Here is a 21,698-nt window from a genome sequence, read left to right as displayed (position 1 = left end):
CTAAATAGATAAAAAACAACAACAATAAAAACCAAATAACTATTTTGAATAAAAAAAATGAATTAATAAATAAAAAATACATGGATGAGTAAATGAATAAGATAACAAATGAATAAGTGATTAGGTGAGCATATAAAAAGTGAGCAAATGACTAGATTAATAATTTGATTGTATGGGAAGCGATGTTGCGGTATTTCTCCATAATAAATAGAATATAACAATACAGGTTGTCAATGTTGTCAATACAGGTGGCAGCAGGTTTTGGAATTTTCTGTAATGTAAAGGGTTTTTGATAAAATATAGTGGTATTGAAAACATCATGGTCTTATTCTTTTTATTACTACATTAATAGATAAACAAAAATTGTGCTTAATTATATTATCTAGGTATGAGTTACAGAATTATTAAATGTTTGGAGTACACGGTAAGGTGAACCGCTTATGGGTTATCGTGAGTTCAAAACTTAGAATTTCAACATTCAAATAAAAAGCTCTTTTTAACTACAATTTGTATTTTGATACTGAAGTAAATAAAACTCAACACCCAATTCAACTGCTGTGCCGAATGCGAAAATATTGAATTTTGACGTTGAGCTTGAATTCAAAAGTATGAAAACATCGAAATCTCGTTGATAACTTATTAGAAATCAAATTTGTCAAAATCTTACGAATCCTATACCGTTAAACGAGCAACTTCTGTTTATATGTTTGGATGTTTAGATGTTTGTAACCGCCGTGAAGCTCACGGCGGTATGTTTGTATTTCACTGGATCTCGAAAACGGCTCTAACGATTCTCACGAAATTCAGAACATATTAGGTTATAATATAAAGATTCGATTGCACTAGGTCTCATCCCTGGGAAAACTCGCTGAAGGACAATCATTAAAAGGATAATTATTATTCATCCTTGGAAAAACAGCTGATAATAATTATCTCGTCGTCTGTTGGTGATGGAAGTGAGTGAGCGAGTTCATGTGTGTGGGACTGTGTCAAAATTATGACTCAGCTGTTGAACTTTTGTAATCATTCAATCAGGTACTTAGTGCCGGTTGCAAAAAAGCCGGGTTGTTGTCAATCCTGATTAATTCCAGTAGATCCATCTTTTTTAAATGGTCTTCTCTGATTTGGTTCACGTGAAGTTAATCAGGATTAAAATTTAACTGGCTTTTGTGCAACTGGGCCTTTGTGAGGGAAATTTTTGCATTCCTCTGCGAATTAATCTCAATTTACTGTGATTAGATAGAACATTACTGTATGAATGTTATTATAATTTCTTCTTTCGTAATAATTTTTTTATGCTTTTGAACTCCAGAGAGCGAATCTCGGTTCCCGATATTTAGTAACAAATAGATAAACTGCAAGCTAAAATGACAACATTTTGATTGAAAAAAGACAACGTTTCATAGCTTATTAAACGATCTTACAATATTGGACAATTGCTGATTACTACTGATCAAAGGGCTCAATACATATTTTAATATGCTTGAATTAAAAATTATTGATATATTGATTGTAAGTATTTTCAATTCTATCGAAATGTCCAATTAATTGTGTTTGCTTTATTGAGAATCAACTGAGAATATGATAAATATAAAGAGAAAGTTTAAGAAATAGGAAGAATGAGGGAAATATTTGAATCTGGGTGGGACGAGAGGGCAAGGAAGGCCAAGGGTGAGGTAGAGGCTGATTTGTGGGAGAGGGGTTGGAGACGTGGGGAGGATAGGATTTTGTGGAGGAGACGGCTGAAGGAGGGAAATGCCGACCCCATAAGAATAGTATAAGGCTTAACCAAAGAAGAAAAAGTTCAATATGATAATGATTATATAACAGCAGGTATAGAAGGAGGAGAAATGAGATGGGGGGGAGCAGAAGGAGAAGGAGGAGGAGGGGAGAAATCGGAATAGATTACCTGTGAGAGGTTGAAATTCCAAAACTACTGTGACAGTGAAAACCTTTGATAATGACAAAATATTCAATAGTTATTTTAGAAACATGTTTATGAAATGCTTTTGGCTTACCGAACCGCAGGCTTTGGGTCCTCCATGGAAAAGCTTCGTGCACATTTTTATCACCTCAGCCTCCATTTTACATACTCCAGGAAACACATCTATATGCAGCGGATTGGAGTATGATGAAACTCTACTGATTTCTGTTAATGTATTCATGATATCCTCGTTTTCTTTGTAATACACTGTGCCAGACACAAACCCGTTTTTCCAGTCATACTCTCCTATAACAACATAAAAATTTATATTTGGAAACGTTTTCATAATTAAATTTCAATCATGAATGGAGTGGGTAATTGAGGCTGACTCATAGAAATATGGGACATTTGCGATGTGGAGAGCTGATTTTAAGACACCCACAATGATAAAATAATATTTTTCCATTATAACATTCAGACTCTACTAATTTATCATATAACTTTTATTTCTTCATAATATAATATAAGAAGATGAAATACCTATAACAACACATCGATTTAACATGAGAAAACTAATGTAAGAAGACAATTTTCACAGACAATTACAATCTTGTTGTAGGTTTGTGTTCTGTATTTTATGACATTACTAGCAGGTAACACGTGCTCCGCAAGGGTCTGTTCAAACCACAAATATATTTTATTTAGACAAACTGAGAACTGAACGTCTTCAAGAACTGAAAATAGTGTCATGAACGAGAACGTTTGACAAACCCCCAAACATCAGTTTCTTCTTTAAGAAGGGAAATAATTTTTTTCAACTTTAAAAACTAAAAGCTGATCAGACAGTTTTAGCTGACAGAGTAAAGACGTTGAGGAGAGGTAGAAGTGGTGCTAGCATTCTAGTCTCCCCTCCAGCCAGCTATAGTTGAGACTTGGCCCTCCATCCGAAGAAATTACAGGGTTGCCAAATCGTGTAAAATTGCAAATTTCCAATTCAATGTCAGAATTGGATGTAGAATATCATCCCCGATATCCTAGTAATACTAAAAAAAGCTTCAGGTTGAAGGATTAAAAGGTAATTTAAAATTTTATGATAAAATTGGAAACATCGCGAAGATATGTTTTTCATTTGAATATCACTTCTCTCAGAATCATGGGGCGTCATAATGCGTAATAGTTTTATATCAAATTAACGGGGAGAATGTCTCCTTTCTATTGGTGTCTGGATCATTTCTATCTGACTCATGGTTATTTTTTAATTAATGATTATGTTCGTCAATGTCGAGACATTTCGAGCAGAAAACATGAAATTTTCGACATGCTAGAAACTTTTTTGTTTCAAAAGATAAGTACTGTAAGTGGTGAAAGCGAGAAAGTTTATTTTAATTATTCAAATTGATTAAATTCTCAAGAATTCATAACATGTCTTAATTGTTTTATATTAAAATAGAAATAATTTTATAAAACCAAAATATGTAAAAATTCATATTAATTCTCACCGAAATTTCTTCATTTCAATAAAATAAATCTGACTCCTAATAAAAATTTTCTCCTTTCAAATTCCGAAATAACATTTAGTTGATAATATTAAAAAAACAACAGCTGCTTTTGCTCTACCATCAAATACTACGCAACAACAATTTTACAGTGTTCCCGTCTGGGAACTGGTTGATCGCCCCCTTTTTTTTCAAAGGTTTTTAATGTGGTAATTGAAATGATTGATCTCTCATTTCAGATCGAGGATGCACCTAACCAATGCAAAGCTGCCTGGGATGTGATAAATACAAACAGATCCATGCCACGGAAAAAGATCGACTTTGCAAGCCCGGATGACTTTAATGGCTTCTTTGTGGGTTCGGTTCAGGATATAGTGGATTCCCTGCCTGATACTGCCATTGATCCAATTGATCTGTTGGAAGGAAGAATCCAGCCGGGACAGGAGCATCTCTCCTTCTTTCGCCCCACCACACCAGCGGCCTTGAGGAGGATCATACGCTCTTTCAAACCCTCAAAAAGTCCAGATGTGTTTGGCATGTCTGTGAGCATGCTTCGAGAGGTTGTTGATGCCATTGCAGTTCCTCTCTCTGCATCTGTCAATGAGTGCTTGAGGTCTGGAAATTTTCCTGATTTCTTGAAAACATCAAGAACTGTCCCAGTCTTCAAGAAGGTGATCGTGAGAACCTTCGTAGCTTCAGGCCAATCTCCATAACTCCTGTCTTTGGCAAGGTGATTGAGGCAGTGATAAAGCCTCAGCTGGAGGCCTTTTTCGAGGAGAATGGCCTGTTCTCCAACATGCAGTTTGGTTTCCGAGTTGGGAGATCAACAGTGGGTGCAGTCGACCATGTGGCTGAGCGGATTGATGCTGCCTTCGAGGATGGTGAGTCTCTTGCTCTTGCTCTTTGTGATCTGAGCCGAGCCTTTGACTGCGTGGACCATAGCATTCTTCTTAGAAAGCTGAGCTTTTATGGTCTTAGAGACTCTGCCCTTTCCATCTTGGGCTCTTACCTTTCTGGAAGGACTCAGCTTGTCTCCCTCAGTGGTGCTGACTCCCGGACACTTCCGGTAACTTTTGGTGTTCCTCAGGGATCGGTGCTGGGGCCTACACTGTTTCTTGTCATGATAAATGACCTCGACGACCACGGTTCCTCTCTGATGTTCGCGGATGATGCATCTCTACTGTCATCGGGTGCTGAGCTTGAGCGGGTTTTGGAGGCATCTGCGGAGCATCTTCAGTCTGCCACTAAATGGTTCCTGGCTAATCGATTCCAGCTGAATGAGGACAAGACCCAAAGGATCATCTGCAGCTTGTCACGTGAGCCGCGTGACCCTCAGAATCCAGTGAAGCTGCTGGTTTTGTCTTGGACAGCAAACTCAGCTGGAACAGTCATATACAGCAAGTAACCAGTCGACTCTCCCGCATTTGCTTTCTGCTGCTCAAGATGAGGGGCCTGGTGACTGAGAAGTACCTGATAATGATGTATCATGCGCTCTTCCATTGCCACATTACCTATGGCTTGCTTCTGTGGGGTCATTCAGCGGGGGCTGCTGATGTGCTGAGACTGCAAAAGAGGGCTATAAGAATTATAACAGGCAGCGATCATCTTGCCCACTGCAAGCCCATCTTTGCTCGCCTTGGTGTACTGACTGTCTTCAGCCATTACATCCTCCTGTGCTTGGTGTATGTCAAGAAGATACAGCATACTCTAGCTGCCCGTAGTGACATCCACCGCCACAACACCAGGCGCAGTGAGCTGTTGGATATCCCCAGGAGACGCCTCCACCGATCACAGGCCAGTTACAGGATTTCAGCCCTGAAATTCTACAACAAGCTGCCTAATAGTGTGAAGCAATTGGATGAGGCCGCCTTCAGGAGAACCGTCCGGAAGCTACTGTGTGCAAAGGCATACTACAGTGTGAACGAATTTATGAGTGATAATTTGAATTTTTATTGAGAGCATGAGCACTGGATCACTGCCATCTGAACTGTTACAGTTTTTTTTCATGTGTTTGTACGTGTTTTGATTTTTTGACGCCATCGATCCCACAATTGTGGGTAATGGATGAAGCTGAAGGTATTAAGGTATTAAGGTCTCTATGTTTGCTCAGTTAGTTGTTTCATTCGAGGGGTAAGTCGAGATGTTTGAACTGATTGCTAGTACACATGAGTCATTACTTGTTTCAGTTTCGTCCTTAAAGATTTTTGAACATGTTTGGTTAAATAATTACTTTTACAAAACAGGTCATCAATCATTTATGACAAATGATGGATACCACTGTTCAATCATTTAATGTTACAATAGGCCTATAACCATCCTCAGTAAATTGAGAATCTTTATTTAAAATTTCAAGTTAATCATTCAGTAGTTCAGACGTAAAGATGCGTGATTCATGTATTTCCTATCCCGTATATGTATAAGCAAATTATTTTCTATATTATATTATAAAATATAGATAAACAATGTCGGGGGCATCATGGAAATAAACAGTTAGCAATGATTTCCATTATTATTTTTTAAATCTTTCATAAATGACTGAAAATTTTTTAATATTGATAAATTAATGGTAGTTGAGATCTTGAGAAAATAATAGTAATATTTTATTGTTTCATTTAACCATTTTCCAAATAGGTCAAAGCAATAAATAATTAAGACTTGAAGCAGATCTCTTCGGTGATGGAGATGCGATGTGCTTACCGAGTTTCATGTTGGCATAGAACATTGACAAAACCTCATCGGGGGATTTACTCTCGGTAGGCAGTTCAACAATAAAAGTCTGTCCTTTGAATCTTTTCAAATTGCTATCGTTGAAACTTGTTCTCATTGTCTCCAGCTCACTCTCGATTTTCCTTCTAACAGCAGGTATCTTTTTTACCATACTAAATACGAATCTTTGCAGCCTTCCATACAAACCTGGAAAATAAATATTAATCATAGAAGACTATCCACTTAAATTTGTTGATCAATAGACATACTGTAAATAGGATATATTCAAAGGAATAAAGGCTGTTTAGAAACGAATATCGAGGCTATAATGTCTTATCTGTTATGGAAGTTTTGATAATGCTTTATGGCAGTTTATTGCTCTTTGACTTGTTCATGCCTAATCAGTATGTACATGAACAGAAACACTTTATTGCAATTTTTTTAATATTTGTTACATTGAACTTACAGTTGCAAATGTTATTTCGAGTGAAAATAAAACCGTTTTCGTTAGCTAAAGTGTACATGTATTTAGGTAAAAACAGCAGTATATACGCTACAATCCACTAGAATTAGTTGAAATTGATTGAAAATCAGCTTATAGACAGGGACGGCACATTCCTGGTGGTGCACACTTATCAATGTTTGGGAAGGGTTCGGCTATGGACTTGATTTGTGCCATGGCAGGCATATTAAACTTTTATATGATTCTTGATTAAACAGTTTTTTGTTAAATATAATTTATACGTGCAGATTTAGTGTACTAAATTTTATAAAGACTTGAAACCCCGATTTTTCTTCATGCTTATAAAAACCCTGAATACATTCAATGATAACTTATATGGTGAAACTTCCAACAATAGAAAAAACATGAAAAACGCTATAGGCTATATCCAAAACTAATAGACTATGATACAAAGAAAAAATACTCACTTTCATCTTTGAAAATGAAGTCCCAGAGCCAAGTTACAGTCAAGACTGTTGTAGAGGACATCAGAACGATTTCCCATGGTTGCCTATGACTCAATTTATTGTTGATACAAAACTTAACTGTATCTAGTCCACTCTGAAAGTGATTCATCTCTATAAATCTGAAACAAAGATATATTAAAATATAAAACATAAGAAAAATGGAAATGGAATTGTGATTTGAAAGGGACGAGTTAACACATGAACACTTTTTCTAGATTGCTTGTGTCGAATTAAAATGTTAACTTTTGAACAGTTGGTCAACTTGATATGTCAAGAGGGCAAGTCGTCCACTGTTAATAAATTGATGTTGAACTCATACAATCCATGACAGTTTGACTGGCAGCCAGCACTTGAGTTTCACTCTGAATTTAGGCTGAGGGCTATAAGTTGCCTAGGAAGATTTCTGAAGATCTTCAGGGCCAGGGTGGGAAGTGATTGAGACTCGGCACTCGATAACCTTACATAAGCACTGGATCTGCTCGGTTAATGGAGTTACAATGTCCATATTTAAAAAAAAAACTTTGCTGGTTGGTGGATAAAAACTTTTATTATAATTGCTACTATTATCGTCAAACTCATTATTCATAATTAATATATGACCCGTATTACATTTGGGACACCAAGCTGGGCCACAAGTGAAACACCAAATGTTCGAGGGAATAATGAGCTATTAGTTTTCATTACCTACTTTTTGCCACCAGATTTTGGCGGCTGGTACCTTACTTTAGTCGCCAGCCCAGCTAACACTAGGACACCAGCACTGGTGTCCCACTCAATTTCTACACCATTACAACTGTTGCACTCAGGTGACTCAGTTACCGTGACTGTCCCCCTGGCGACTAAGCCTGGTGACCTGATGTAATACTGGCTTAAAAAATGAGTTTGCGTTGGAAGGATGTGACATTACATCATCCGTACGGTACCATGATCATTTTTATTGTTCTTCATTTATTGTTTAAATTCTTGTAGGTTGGACTGCCGGTATAAGTTACTTGATGTAGAAACACTTTCAAGAACAAGACTGTATTTTGAAACGCATGTCTATTGACTAGATTTAATACCGTGATAACTAATAGATATTTAGGTAGTTTTTTTAACAAATAATTTTACATTCAGAATAATGTGTGGTCCTAAGCTATAGATGATTACAATGTAAAGAAAAATCGACATGATTCTGCACTGAACAAGAGAAAACTTTTATAGATTGTTTATTCCAAGTGAATTTTTAAAAGAATCTCTAATATTAACTATGTGCATTGCGCATCTAAGTTAACAAAGGAAAGTCAATTCAAATTACTGGCACTTAAATGAAAAAAGCTTATATTTTACATTACCTCTTTGTTTACCAAAAACTAAGACAAATCTTCTATAATAACTCAGTAAAGTTCTAATATAATTTTAAAATTGTTACAAAAACAATATTCACTGGCACAATAGTTTAGAACAATGAACAATAAACATGAAGATTTCATTCCTATGACATTTTATACTGATAATAGTGAACAAATGACAATTTATTCACAAAAAATCAAAAACTAAACTCTAACCCAAACAGTAAAACAGCTGAACTAACCTAAAAAATAAAATGTAGATTGTCAGCTGATTTATAAACAAATGGGGAATCATATGTTTGCGCATCGGCGTAAACAGGTGATGAGTTGAACAAAGTTATTTTGTATTGCTCCAGTGAATTGATGTACGTATACGTGGGATAAAAGTCATATATTTTCTTTAATTTGATTAATTTTTATAGATTTAAATAATAGCATATTGCAGCAAAACGAACAACCTAAGAAGAATTTTGTTTGCATGTATCACCACTGATAAAAGAAGTGTTTTGTCTGTAGTTGCAAAGTGGCATTAGTTGAGGTTAGATTAGTATACGGTGGAAATACAAATTTTATTTCTATTTTGTGAATCAACAGTTTGTGATTAAAATGGTGTAGATTTAAATTTATAAAAAGTGAATATGTTTTTAAAATGTACGAGTAAAACAATTTAAACAAAGGATTTTAACTAGAAAGGTTGCTTTGATTGATTCAGTTTACCGAAACTTATTTGTAAAACATGCAATTCAATGTGGATTAAATTAATTTTTAAGACATTGGTTTTCAATTTTCTGCCAATTTAAAGCTCAATTTTGAAAAACTTGTTAGAGTTATGGGTAACGAGACCAGCCAACCACCAGCCGGGTTAATAATTGAAGAGAATGCAATTGAAGTAACTGACAGATGGGCCCTTCATTCAGCTTCGTATTCAACTGGTACGCCCGATCCTACAAATATTTCAGTCTTTGTAGGAGTGCCACCAGTCAAGAATAATTCCTACGTATATCATTCGTTATTGGAAAAGTTTGCAAAGGTAAGTTGACAATTTATACAGTGTCCCACAATATGCGTAACAGCTAAAGACCACAGAATCTACATAAAATTAACAGATCAACGAAAAATATTATCATGTAATAATTTAACCTTACCGGTACGGTACTTTTGATGCATAAACATATTTTAGCATAACTTAGTGCAATTCAATTCTAAGGGTAATGCCCTTTATTGGATTTGGAATCCATTATAAAGCCATTTTCAATATTTTAAGTTGATAATATGATACCCTACTATATTACTGAATGAGAAAGACTAAGAGATTGTAAAAAAATACCTACCTACTATATTACATTGTTTCATTTGCAATAAGTATGTTTAACTTATATGACCTTCTCTTATCAAGCGAATTTGTTAACAGTAATGTGTGGTTGCAAATTACATGAGAGTGGTTTGCATGTAAATTATCAAGTTATGCATATAGAGCTTTTGTAACTTTAAATTAAAATAACTAGTTACTGAAAGTAACTAGAGTTATTACAAAGTAGTTAGTAAAAAGTATTTTTTTGTCAGCATTGGAAAGTTTTTCATGAATTTATTCTTAATTTATTTCAGAATTTGAAGGTTCATAGACATCCATGCATTTTGAAGTATGTAGCAACCTGGGAAAAGAACGGAAAGGGTTTCCATTTGGCTACAGAAGATGTGAAGCCTTTAGTTCAAGTGCTACCTAATCAAACTGCCCTACAAGTATGCATAGGACTTCAGAACATTCTAAAAGCATTGAACTTTCTACATGAAATGGTAATATTATTATTACTATTGCTCTACTTACGTTGTTATTATTCTATCAGATAACCGGTTTCCAATAAATTTTGAAAGAAAATTAACGTAGTTGAAAATTTAGGTCTAGGCTGTTTTGAATTGCCTACAAAATTTATCCCGCTAAACAGATTAACATAAAATTTTCCATAATGTTGAAAATTAAAGTGTTTTCTGCTATATTTCAGTATAAAGGCCAGGCCGCCATAGCCCCATTTAAAGATGAAAAAAATAAAAAATGCTATATTTCAATTTGGATGTTAGCAAACATTAAATTTGCTGTGGCTTAAGTTTTTTAGGGTATTACGTATTACAAGAAAGAACAATAACTATCCAATATAACATTCAAATAAATATCTCTAGTCAATAAATTAGGACAAGTTATATGTATAAATTAATTAAATAGACTTGAATGTCCAATTCACACATTTCGACCAATTGTTCCGGGCATTTATTGTGCGATCCATTCACAGTAAGCATCTACAGACAAATTGAAAGATTTTAAAAGTAATGAAATACAAATTACAAACCAGCTACCAGCCATCTTAATACAAAATGAAATGTACAGACCTCAGATCAAACGACCGTTTTTCACTTGCGTTGTACAGGTAATAGTTTTTATACGCGATGGTTTTTTATTCATGTATATACTATTCAGACGAGATTCAGCGACCAAGAACTGAGCGACGATAACTATTCATTTAAAAGTAGACTTTGGTATTGGATTCAATTAAAAATATTCTTATCAATGTTTGGCGTAGTCATTTTGAACGTATTATCGCCATTTGAAAAATTGTTTTGTTTCATTCTACAGTTCTGTTTACGTGAAACAATAAATTAAATAGAATGCTGCACTGCAGATGCCTAAAATGCTCCTTTCTTGTAGCAAGACACTTCGAGACCCAGTAGTAAAAATTCAAAAGTTTTTCGCCCCATAAGTAGCCGCTCTGTGCGTCTGTCCAGTTCGAAATTTGGTAAATTTGGGTCTGAATGCATTTGGAAGAAATTCAAAACAAAATAATATGTACGTTTCAGTAGGATTTTATCAAATGTGTGAGTGTGATATAAATGACACTCAACGAAACAAAATTCTCAGACATTCTAAAATTCTAAAATCTATTTTGAATATATTCTTCCTCGCTCATTTTTTTAACGATTGTATATTATTTTTAGGAATCTTTGAAATTCTTCAAAACTTTCTCAATCCAAATTGTACAGTAATTCTTGTGCCTAAAAATTGAAAGATCTTTCAAAATATGTATGTTAGTCACGTTCGATAACGCCATTAATAACAACCTTGCTTTTACTTTTCAAGTGCTTGCCAAGTTAGCACAGCTTGTAGCATCAAATTATCTAGAACAGCCTTTGTCCTACTAAACTCTATATTTTTCAAGCAACTTTAATTCATATTGTTCACTAGGCCTATTTGCATTTTTATCCCTTTGATATTCTACAAAATAACAATGAAATGATATGAGAATAAAATATTACAGTGTACAATATTATACAATTATATATAGAATTTGAAATTAAACTAATTTTCCAAGGATTAGCTTCTGATGTATGAAACTGTACAGTTTTATTACTGTTACTTTTAGTAGAGTACTTTGATGTGATTCATCTATACAATTTCTATCAACCCAGTATTTCTCCATAATATAATAGTTTCTGTAAATGAAGATCTCGTAATTTTTAGAATGCATTCAATGTATTTATTTTCTACCACATGCAAATGATACCAGTAATATTAATAATTCATTATTAAGGAGTGAAAAAGTTATTAAAACAGTGACATCGATTGAAATTTTAGCTGAGATAAAGAATTACTTAACCTAATTGAGTTGCCTCTATCAAAGAAAAATAAATCAACTAGGTGTCCTTGTTTTGTTTCATCATATGAATAGCGTAATAAGCTAATTACTCTGAATAATTAATTCCAGGCTCAGTCATCACACAATAACGTGTGCCGTGCGGCCGTGTATGTAACCCCCGACGGTGTGTGGAAACTTGGCGGTCTCGAGTATCTTTGTAGGTTAGTAGAAAATTCATTTTTTTTGTATAGACCCGAACACTCAACTTCCGAATCAATTTATCAATCAAAGTTGAATGCTTCCAATCAATCTCAATAGATTTTTAAGCCTATGGATCTGTTTGATATGAATAAAACCACATTATCTCTTCAAAACAGTTGAGAGAATTTAGTTGAATGAAATAACCAAATGAGAACCAAAGCAACGTTTAGACATGTATATAAGGATAAAAGTTTCGTATGATTCTTATTAGATTGATATTGAGAATACCTACACCCGTTTGCACAAGAGTCTGTTAACTTTTAATCCCGATTAAATGCTACGAGAACCAATCAGTGAAGCCTTCTCAGTTTTTCTGATTGGTTCTCGTGGAATTCAATCGTGATTGAAATTTAACAGGCTTTCGAGCAACTGGGAGCTAATCTAATAAATCTATAATTATTTTAGGCACGTTTATGGATAAATTTTTGTCCGATTATATTTGTATCTCATAATCATACAATTTATAAAGTTCAGGTACTTGGTTTACTTGAATGAAGTCGAAAGCGGTCAATATTAATAATATTTGTTCAATGTCATTACCTACTTACAAAATCAGGCCACACAACTGAATAAACACATCATAGACACTGTGGCCTGATGTTATAATAATTAGGCACTATATTGTAGCCTACAATAATATTGACCGTCCAGGGACCGCTTTAGTCCAGCGCAAGAGTGTGGTCCTTATTCGCCATGAAACATTATATCAATTTAAACTTTGAGGACTATATAAATAAATAACAATTCTATTTTATAACGAGCAATCATGCACATACACATAAACTGATTGGTGTAATGCTGATAAATGCTAGTCTGATAGGTGTAATGCTAATAACTTGCTCTGAATTTCAACAAAACGCAAAACTTATCTGTATCTTATAATAACTTGAATTCAGGGCATTCTGTCAAATTTCTAGGCATCAATTTACAGAATAATACGAAATGGCAGGGTCATATTGACTGCACTATCCTCAAGGTAACAAGAGGTGTTTTTATGTTGAGAAGAGTAAAGGAGATAGTGACTCAAAATTTGTTAATAAATGTCTACTATAGTTATGTGCATTCACATCTTTTGTATGGAGCTATATTATGGGCCAATTGTAGTGATTCCCATTCACTTTTTGTGTTACAAAAAAGAGCAATAAGAACCATTTGTAATGTTCCTCCCCTTATGCACTGCAAACCGCTATATGTTAGATTGAAAATTATGTGTTTGCCGTGTATTTTTATTATTAAATGTTTATTATTTGTAAAGACTAACCTGCTCTCATTCTCTAGTCATTTTGATGTTTATCCGCACAACACAAGAAATAGGATGAACCTTAGAAACTAATATTGTCGGTATAAATCTAGTCATATTATTTTTTGTGCGTTTGCAATTAGGTTAGTTACCGTTACATATAAGAGGCTTACTAGTGAGTGAATAAAAACTTAAAATTAAGGATTTTCTAATAAGAAACTGTTTTTATACTAATGATGAATATTTCGCCTTCAATATGGAGAATTTTTAAGACGTTAATGTGATGATTTATTGTTTTTATGTGGTATGATTATATATGTAATGATTTATGTAATTTTCTCATGACGTGGCCTATACAAATTATTGTAATTTGTCTTTGTCAATAAATGGTTTTTGATTTGAACTATGAGCACTATATCAAATGCACATTCTAGGATCAATTTTTAACGTCCATTCTTAATAATACAGGTTTAGTGAATTGAGCAGTGGCTACTTGTGTGGGAATAGAGTGGGGAGATACGAAGCGGCACTGTCGCCAGGGGAGGAGGAGAGGGTACCGCAGCCCCCTTCAGCCGTCGACCGTTTTGCGTTCGGAGTTCTCGCCGAAGAGGTCCTGTCAACCTACAGCTCTGGTAGGCACATCACATCAATATATCTTTTTATCATTTTATAATATTATTGGTTTTGGTTTGAATACGTATTTATGAATAAATTGCTTAACAATTAATTTTTAAAACGTTTATCAAGTTTTTCTTCAGATCTATTCAATTTGTATTGGATACAGTTTGAGGTCCTTTCAAGAACATGAAAGTTACGAACATTCACAAGTTGGAATCCAATAGATTTTACACTTTAGACGACTTCTCTCAGAATCATATCTCTGCATAATGTTTGTTTGACAAAGTCTGGCTCCTGGTCTTCACCTCAAATTTTCAAATCTTCTAGAGAAAATTGCTTGCCTTTTCTGTGTTCACTCATATACGGCTACAAAACCGTATTCCAGCTGTATACCATACTATATCACTTCAAGCTAAGCATGGTATTTCTCAGTTTGCTTGCATACTAGTCTGTTATAAATAAAATTATGGTAAGTCTTTAATAGATAATACCTCTAAATAGATAAAACTAAATAGAATCAGTGTTAAATTGGTGTAGAAATGTGCAAGAGCAAGAAATCAACGCTCAACTCAATATTTTTAATGTTCATGAATATAATTGAATATTCAATTTGACTGGGAGTGATCCCCACACATGAGCATCAGGCTTGTGCGTGGTTAGTGGAAGGATGATGAGAGAGGAGTGGACCAGCTTAAGAAGGGTTCCAAACCACAGCTGTATCATTCATGCTTTCATAATATCACTCTGAATATAATTACTAATAAATCAAATGATTATATCTGCATAAAATATTTTTGTTATAGTTTAATGAATGTAGAGTAACAATTTTTCAGATGATGTACCTGGAATGGCAGAGTTCAGAGAATTGTGCAAGACGCAATTGCAGAATGTTTCTCCAGCCGTGCGTCCATCTTTGGAACAAGTTCTTAGACTGCCTTTTTTCACTCACGAGTTCATATACATCCCCGGCGCCTTTACCATTTGTGACGTATCTGGAAGTAAGCTTTTACAATATTGCATTACTTTAAAAGAAAACAATTAATATGTATCACCATTTATATTTTTTGTAAATATTGGGGGCTCCACCACTTCCCAGATGGGAAGAAGAGTTACAAAGGAGATACATAGCTGAAGATGGTAGAGCTGATATTTTAAAGAAATAAAAAGAAAAAATCATTCTAAGAAATACAAAATTCATTGGTTTACAATATTTAAAAAGAAATAAATTTGAAATGTATAGTTTAAAAATTATATAATTTAGGCTATGAAGAAGAGGAAAACAGATTATTATCGAACAAGTCTTTATTTATCTTATATAAAAAGGAGTTTCTATTTATTTCAATTCGATTATTTCTGATAATTATTTATCTAAGACTATGAGGATTTTCCTCTTAGTTGAAATACTCTACATTTCATTTATTATTTTTAAATTCCTATTAGAAAGAAAAACAACATGACATTATAACTAATAAAAAGATGAATAATTGAGTACGATACCAATCCCCTTTATGATGACCATCTTGTCAGCTTGGCTGGAAGGTGAGGTCTAGAGGAAGGTCCATGTCCTGGCCAGTCAGAGTCTTTGGATGTTCGCGAGGAGCGGCACGTTATCTTCTAGCTTGGGGGTTCAACCTCATGTATTGGGGACAAAGGTCAAGAGGATATAGAGTATTGAGCATAATCAAGTGTAAAGGTGATCAATAATAATTTCAAGGAATTACACCCCAAAGATTGAGCATAAATTTTCTACAAATATAAATTTTTTGTCCTGTTCATATTTTTCTTGTTTGATTCTTACTTCGGGAGTTGGTCTACAATTATGTTTTATTTGACACCTATCCTTGATATTAATATTGTTTGTATTTAACAAAAAATACTGAACCTTATTCATATTTCTTCATCAAAATGCTATTACGGTAACACAACAAATTATATTCACACTCTCACTAAAAGAAAATGGACACACAAGAAATACTCATGAATACACATGAAACACATTAGAAATTACTATATTCTTCTACACGCAAAACAAATTTATATAACGAAAAATGCAGTGAAATCTATCACAGTGTATACCCGAAACCATACCGTATAACCTCAAAACTGTCACGCTTAGCCTACTTCTTGTTTTCTTGTTTACCGCTTTTTTACTGTTTACTGGCAACAAATTTAAATTTATGGGTTATGAGCAAGTTCAAGATGGCACTGTATCCATATACAAATCGAATACTCACGATTCATTCCGAGGTTTACCGAATGCTTCACTTGCCTCGGCTAGGTTCGGCTACTCTCGGATGAACTCGTGCAAACTTGGTTCAGACAGGATTGTGAACCAAATCCGTGCTAGCAAACCGATTCCCCTCCTCCGTTACGCTACCTCACCCAGCCCTGTTTTTTGGTTCACATCGGGGAATGAACACTGCTTTCCACCACCACCCGTCTCATCATGCCATTCGGTGCTGTTCCGTCATGCCATTTGGTGCTGTTTCAAGCAAGCCACTCCGGGCTTTCAGGCACCGGCCGCAAAACATCGACGTTAAGTTTATGTAGATGAAAATAATGTTGTGAAGTAATTTCATGAGTATAAAATAAAAATATATAATTATTTGAGTTGCAAATTCATCATTGTATAGGAAGTTGATTCAATTATGGGGGTTCAATGAACCATTGAACACATAGGACGAGCCGCCACTGAGTATATGACATATACTGAAAACTAAAAATTCAGCTCTTTAATGTGTTTTTTTTCAGAGATTTATCTGGTAAATTGAGTTTATTTCCTGAAGACGTGGTTGCTAGTCAACTCGGCTCACTGTTGCTTTCGAGGATAGTTCTACTGGACACAACGGCCCAGCAACACTTGCTTCCCTTGTTGTTTTCTCCACGATCAGGTCAGCTCACTTTTATAAATTTTGATAGTCTACTTTTTTATTTTCAACTCTTGATTGGCCGTAGTCGAATGGATTTATAATTTAGAGGCCTGGGTTCGGATTCCGGCCCGGGCAAGATATTTTTTCGGGCCACTCTTGTGTTTCGGGTGGACACGTCAAGTCGTCGGTCTCGGCTGGCTCAAAAACAGTCGTTAGGTCATGTTAGAGGCCCTGAAATTGATCAGGTGCGACCTGAAAACTCTGATACCATACCTGAGCCAGCCAGTTCACTAGATATCATTATTATTATTAACTTTCGATTACGAAACTTTCACTTTATATTTTACGGTTTATCAAATAGATTTACCTGGGTAAGGGAAACGTGAACGTGTGTGCAAGTCCCTTCCTTCTAATATTAGTATAATAACTAAAACGATTATTCGAAAGTAATGAGTTTAAATATACTAATTATCATTTTGATCTGATTTTGTTGTTTGTAACCTCTATCAAATATATAAATAGAAACAATCACGTCATTCAGGCCTAGTATAAGTAGAAGTCAGTGCTTGACTTAAGCTATATTCTCAAGTTTTAAAATCCTTCAATCATACAGAATACCGTAGTGAGAGTGAGTTTGTGTGTGACAGAGTTTGTGTTATATTCTGTTGAGTATATATCATTTCTGTACCGATAAAATAGGGAGGAATATATGTACAGTTTAACTTCTTACCGTAACTTGAATGACTGTCCTTATTGGCACTTATCTTTCTTGGAAATGTGAGAGTATTTTATAGAGTAGATATTGTATTAGGGTAGGCCATGATACGTAATGTCTTTATTCGTATTTAACAACTCATTTTTCGTTTTAGATGAAGATACCTGCAAAGAAAGGATATTCTCTGAGAGTACGTTCAAAGCATTCCTTGTTCCGAAACTGCTGCCTATGTTCTGTGTTCGAGACGCACATGTTCGCATCATATTGCTCTCTCACTTCTCCACGTTCTGCGCTATGTTCTCTCCGTCTCAGTTGCAGTCGCACATCCTTCCAGAGGTAATTCTCAATAATTACATAGTCAATAAACAAATATGCCCAGTTGAATAGAATAAACATATTTTCCTCATGTAAAATGTTAAATTTGTTCTTTCTTGTTTTATAAAATATTGGTTTCTGCTGAGAACCCAGTAGGTATTTCACTCATAGGTTTTTTATTGTTACATACATTCTTGACAATTATGGTTGATTGAATGTACGAGAAAAAATAAATCTTGAAAAATAACTTCTCTCCATTCATTTCAATTTGATTCTCTTTGAAAACGAGTATCACAATTGAAAAACTAAAAAAACTCATAATAATTTTATATATAAATCTTTTGAATATTTTATAAATTATTTGTAGTTTATCCATTTTATTTTCATAATTCTGTTTCATCAAAAATTTATTGACATTCAACAAAATATTATCAATACTTGTGTTAGCAATCAACGAATGTTACTGAAGACAATGAAACTATTCTTGATGCGTTTTGTTGAATATTCTACTGTATTTTCATAAATATTCCAAATCAACAATTTATTGATAAACTATTTGAAATTCGTTCATATTTTTCTTCAATAGTCATTTTAATAAAGTAAATTAGTGCCAAATTATAAATTATTGAAATTATTATACTCTGGTACCTGGTTTAATTCAGTTAAAACATACTTTGAATAGTTGATTTTCATCAACAATTATTATTATTATACATTTTTAGCTACACTTTGGCTTTTTACTACTAGATATACGTTATCGATTTCTAAAGGTATCATATTTTATTACTCGTAAAACTCTTATTTTTCAACTTCAATAGGCAAAATAAATTTTTTTAGTTTTTATCACTTCAGTGGAAATTATATTTTCTAGAGCTGTGTGTTTTCTAAAAATGTTTCAGCTGCTTGTTGGCATAAAAGACACCAATGATGTTCTGGTCAGCCACACGCTGAGGGCGTTAGCAGACATGGTACCGATTCTTGGATCAACGGTTGTCATTGGCCGAAAGTCTAGGAAAAAAATATTCTCGGATGGAAGACCAAATGTAAGTTCTCACTCATCATTTACTTAGTAAAATTATTATTTTTTGCTAAAAAACAGTAAATTGTTTCGAATTGGGTACTTATGTAATTTCACTAATGTGTTTAATCTACTTCAATGCATTCTATTATATTTTATGAAGTATACAATTATTTTTGGTTTATTTATAATAAAGTGCAAATCATATAATCTTGAGAGAGCTATCGATATTGATCGTGAGGGAACAACAGGTTCAGTCCACAACGGTTCCTCTCAGATATGATTCATACATATTGAATCGATTCATACATATTGAATCGATTCATACAAATATGATATATATTTCGAAAATAAGTTGTTGCAGACGATTGAGACGTTTGCGTGTGTATCGAAATGTATGATGGCGAGGATTTAAAAAAAATGTATTAGATTTGTTTGAAAATTCTCTCTTGATTTTATAATATAAAATGTTCTTGAAATTGTATTATAAAACATTTCACATTATTTGTCTCCCAATCATTCAGTCCAGTGTATTAAATATATCGTACAGATTTCATGATGAGGATTTTATAAAAACTTTTCCTTGAATCATGTTCCTGGCATTAATATTTTTCAAGAAAATTACACTGAGTTTTTAATCGCAAATTGTTTTATTTTATAGGCTGCACGCACAGCAAAAACTCCGAGTCGACGGAGTCAAAAGTCGATCAAGAGTGTTGAGCCTGAATGTGGTAAGTGTAAAAAATGTCATGATGAAAGGAAATTCGGACTTTGTCCAACAGTATCAGGAATTAATCATCCGTTTGTTGGATATTGAAGACAGCAAATGCATGTGTAATATTTTTGTTCAATGGCAGTAAAATAGGAGTATAAAACTGTTCTGCAACTGATGTAAATTGATAATTACAATCATGATGTGTAACTAACTATCCTATCGATACAGTATCACTAGCATGGAAGAAACTCTATTCATTCAACTGAAGATTCAATTCAGTTCAAAAAAGTCAGGTAGTGATTTGTCTCTATGTAGACCTTAAGCTTAACAATATTACAAACCCTGCTATTGTTGATTATAAAAGAAATACAACAAATTATACACTTTTATATTTCATTGTTAATAATCAGTGTTCTTGTGTATTAAGTTTATTATTAAGATTATTCATAACAGTATTTGTTACTATTTCTTGAGTAATAAAAAACAGTATGTGTGTGTATTAAGTTGAATAATTATTGAATAATAGCATTTTTTCATTACTTGAGTAATATATCGAATTTTGTATAGATTCTATGAATAAGGATATCATAGAAAAGTAATCCCTGAATTCTTTTTTTACCACAGACAAACTGTCGATCCCAACTGAGACTGTTCTGCCGGAAAGACTTTCGCCCGATGGAGGGGAGGAGGAACCCTCCTCTCTAACGGTGAGTGAGGAGGAGACTGAAAACTGGGTCGAATGGGAAGAAAATACTGTGAGTATAAACAGTTCCAATAATTTATTTATCTCGTTGAAACTGTAAAAAGCTGCTTAATTTTCCTGTTATTCAGTTGATGTTGTGAGTTCAACTTTTCATAATCCTCAAATTCATAGATGAGTGTGAGCATTCCAGAGATTCATAGTAGAGTGATAGAGTCATTTTGAATCTCACAATGAATCAATAAAATGATAATTAAAAAAGTGAATAAGAGTATTTTCATTATTTTAAAAAATTCTGTGTTCCTCTTTCTTCTGTGAAACATCAATCAAGATCCAAGTGAAATCAACCCTCATCAAATTTTTCATAACTTGCCCAATTTCCAAATATGTAGAATTTCAGCCGTTGCTGGGGTCATTGAATTTCAGCAATGATTTCTCTTGCTACAACGAAATTATCGTAGAAATTAATTTTAAAACGTTTATAGTACTCACAGTCACAGTATCTAACGACAAAAATTCAGAATGATATTCATCTATTTCAAGAAAAAAAAATGTTTAAGAACTAAAATTATTTCAGAATAAAATTATCATCTATTTTCAAAAAATTAACGAGTGACTGAGTGTGTTCGCGATTTATCCATTTCAGGCTCCTGAAAGGATAATGGACGATCTCCTAGAAACGGATAAGGTTATCAGTCATGTGAAAGCGCAGGACACATCACATTCCACGAATCTGCCCGACATCACATCGCTTGACATAAAATCGAGCAGCGCGCCGCCCAAAAGCCAAGAAGTGGACTACTTTCAAGACATGGAGCCAGTCATCTCGACCAATCACATTGTTGAAATAATAGCTGACACCAAAAAGAGTCAGCCTGCTAGTAAGTTTGAAGTGGAACTGACTGAAACCGATGATGTCAAGGGTTGGGGAGATGATGAGAATTGGGACGATTTGTAAAACAAATAATTGAACAAGTATATCTATAATTTCAGTAAGTTATCAAAAATGCTTATTGAATAAGTGATTTTATAATATTTGTAATCGTGGTTCTTCCTATATGTATATCGTATGAAACGTTTTTTACATAAAAATAAACTTTGTGATTCTAGTGTTAAGTAAAGAATGTTATTGCATAGAACGTATCATGTATAGTATTCAATATTGATTATAAGAAAATATAAATAAATTCGTGTATA

General features: G+C 33.9%; 2 protein-coding genes across 3 annotated transcripts in view; one reads left to right on the top strand and one right to left on the bottom strand.

The window, feature by feature from the left end:
- The window catches only part of LOC111049806 (sphingosine-1-phosphate lyase), a 20,354-nt gene extending 9,415 nt beyond the window's left edge, over positions 1 to 10,939 (bottom strand). The window contains exons 1-4 of one of the 2 annotated variants that reach the window (XM_039432850.1): positions 10,809 to 10,939; positions 7,057 to 7,214; positions 6,118 to 6,333; positions 2,019 to 2,230 (exon numbers count right to left, since the gene is read on the bottom strand). In XM_039432850.1, coding sequence (XP_039288784.1) covers positions 2,019 to 2,230; positions 6,118 to 6,333; positions 7,057 to 7,204 — 576 coding nt within the window. In that variant the 5' untranslated portion in view covers positions 7,205 to 7,214; positions 10,809 to 10,939. Of the gene's footprint in view, positions 1 to 2,018; positions 2,231 to 6,117; positions 6,334 to 7,056; positions 7,215 to 8,429; positions 8,689 to 10,808 lie in introns of those variants that run through there. The other variant, XM_039432851.1, reaches the window with a different exon arrangement.
- Positions 8,745 to 21,698, top strand: LOC111063509 (protein-associating with the carboxyl-terminal domain of ezrin). The gene is made up of 11 exons (XM_039431947.1): positions 8,745 to 9,456; positions 10,032 to 10,220; positions 12,179 to 12,270; positions 14,019 to 14,182; positions 15,002 to 15,166; positions 16,883 to 17,059; positions 17,908 to 18,089; positions 18,968 to 19,111; positions 19,748 to 19,817; positions 20,426 to 20,556; positions 21,148 to 21,698. Exons 1-11 carry the CDS (start codon positions 9,256 to 9,258, stop codon positions 21,457 to 21,459), a joined length of 1,827 nt encoding a protein of 608 aa, XP_039287881.1. The 5' UTR covers positions 8,745 to 9,255; the 3' UTR covers positions 21,460 to 21,698.

This window comes from Nilaparvata lugens, chromosome 7 (genome assembly GCF_014356525.2).
Source record: "Nilaparvata lugens isolate BPH chromosome 7, ASM1435652v1, whole genome shotgun sequence".
Classification (NCBI taxonomy): Eukaryota; Metazoa; Arthropoda; class Insecta; order Hemiptera; family Delphacidae; genus Nilaparvata; species Nilaparvata lugens.
Note: the sequence above shows the minus strand (reverse complement) of the source record. Positions and strands in the feature narration are given on the sequence as shown.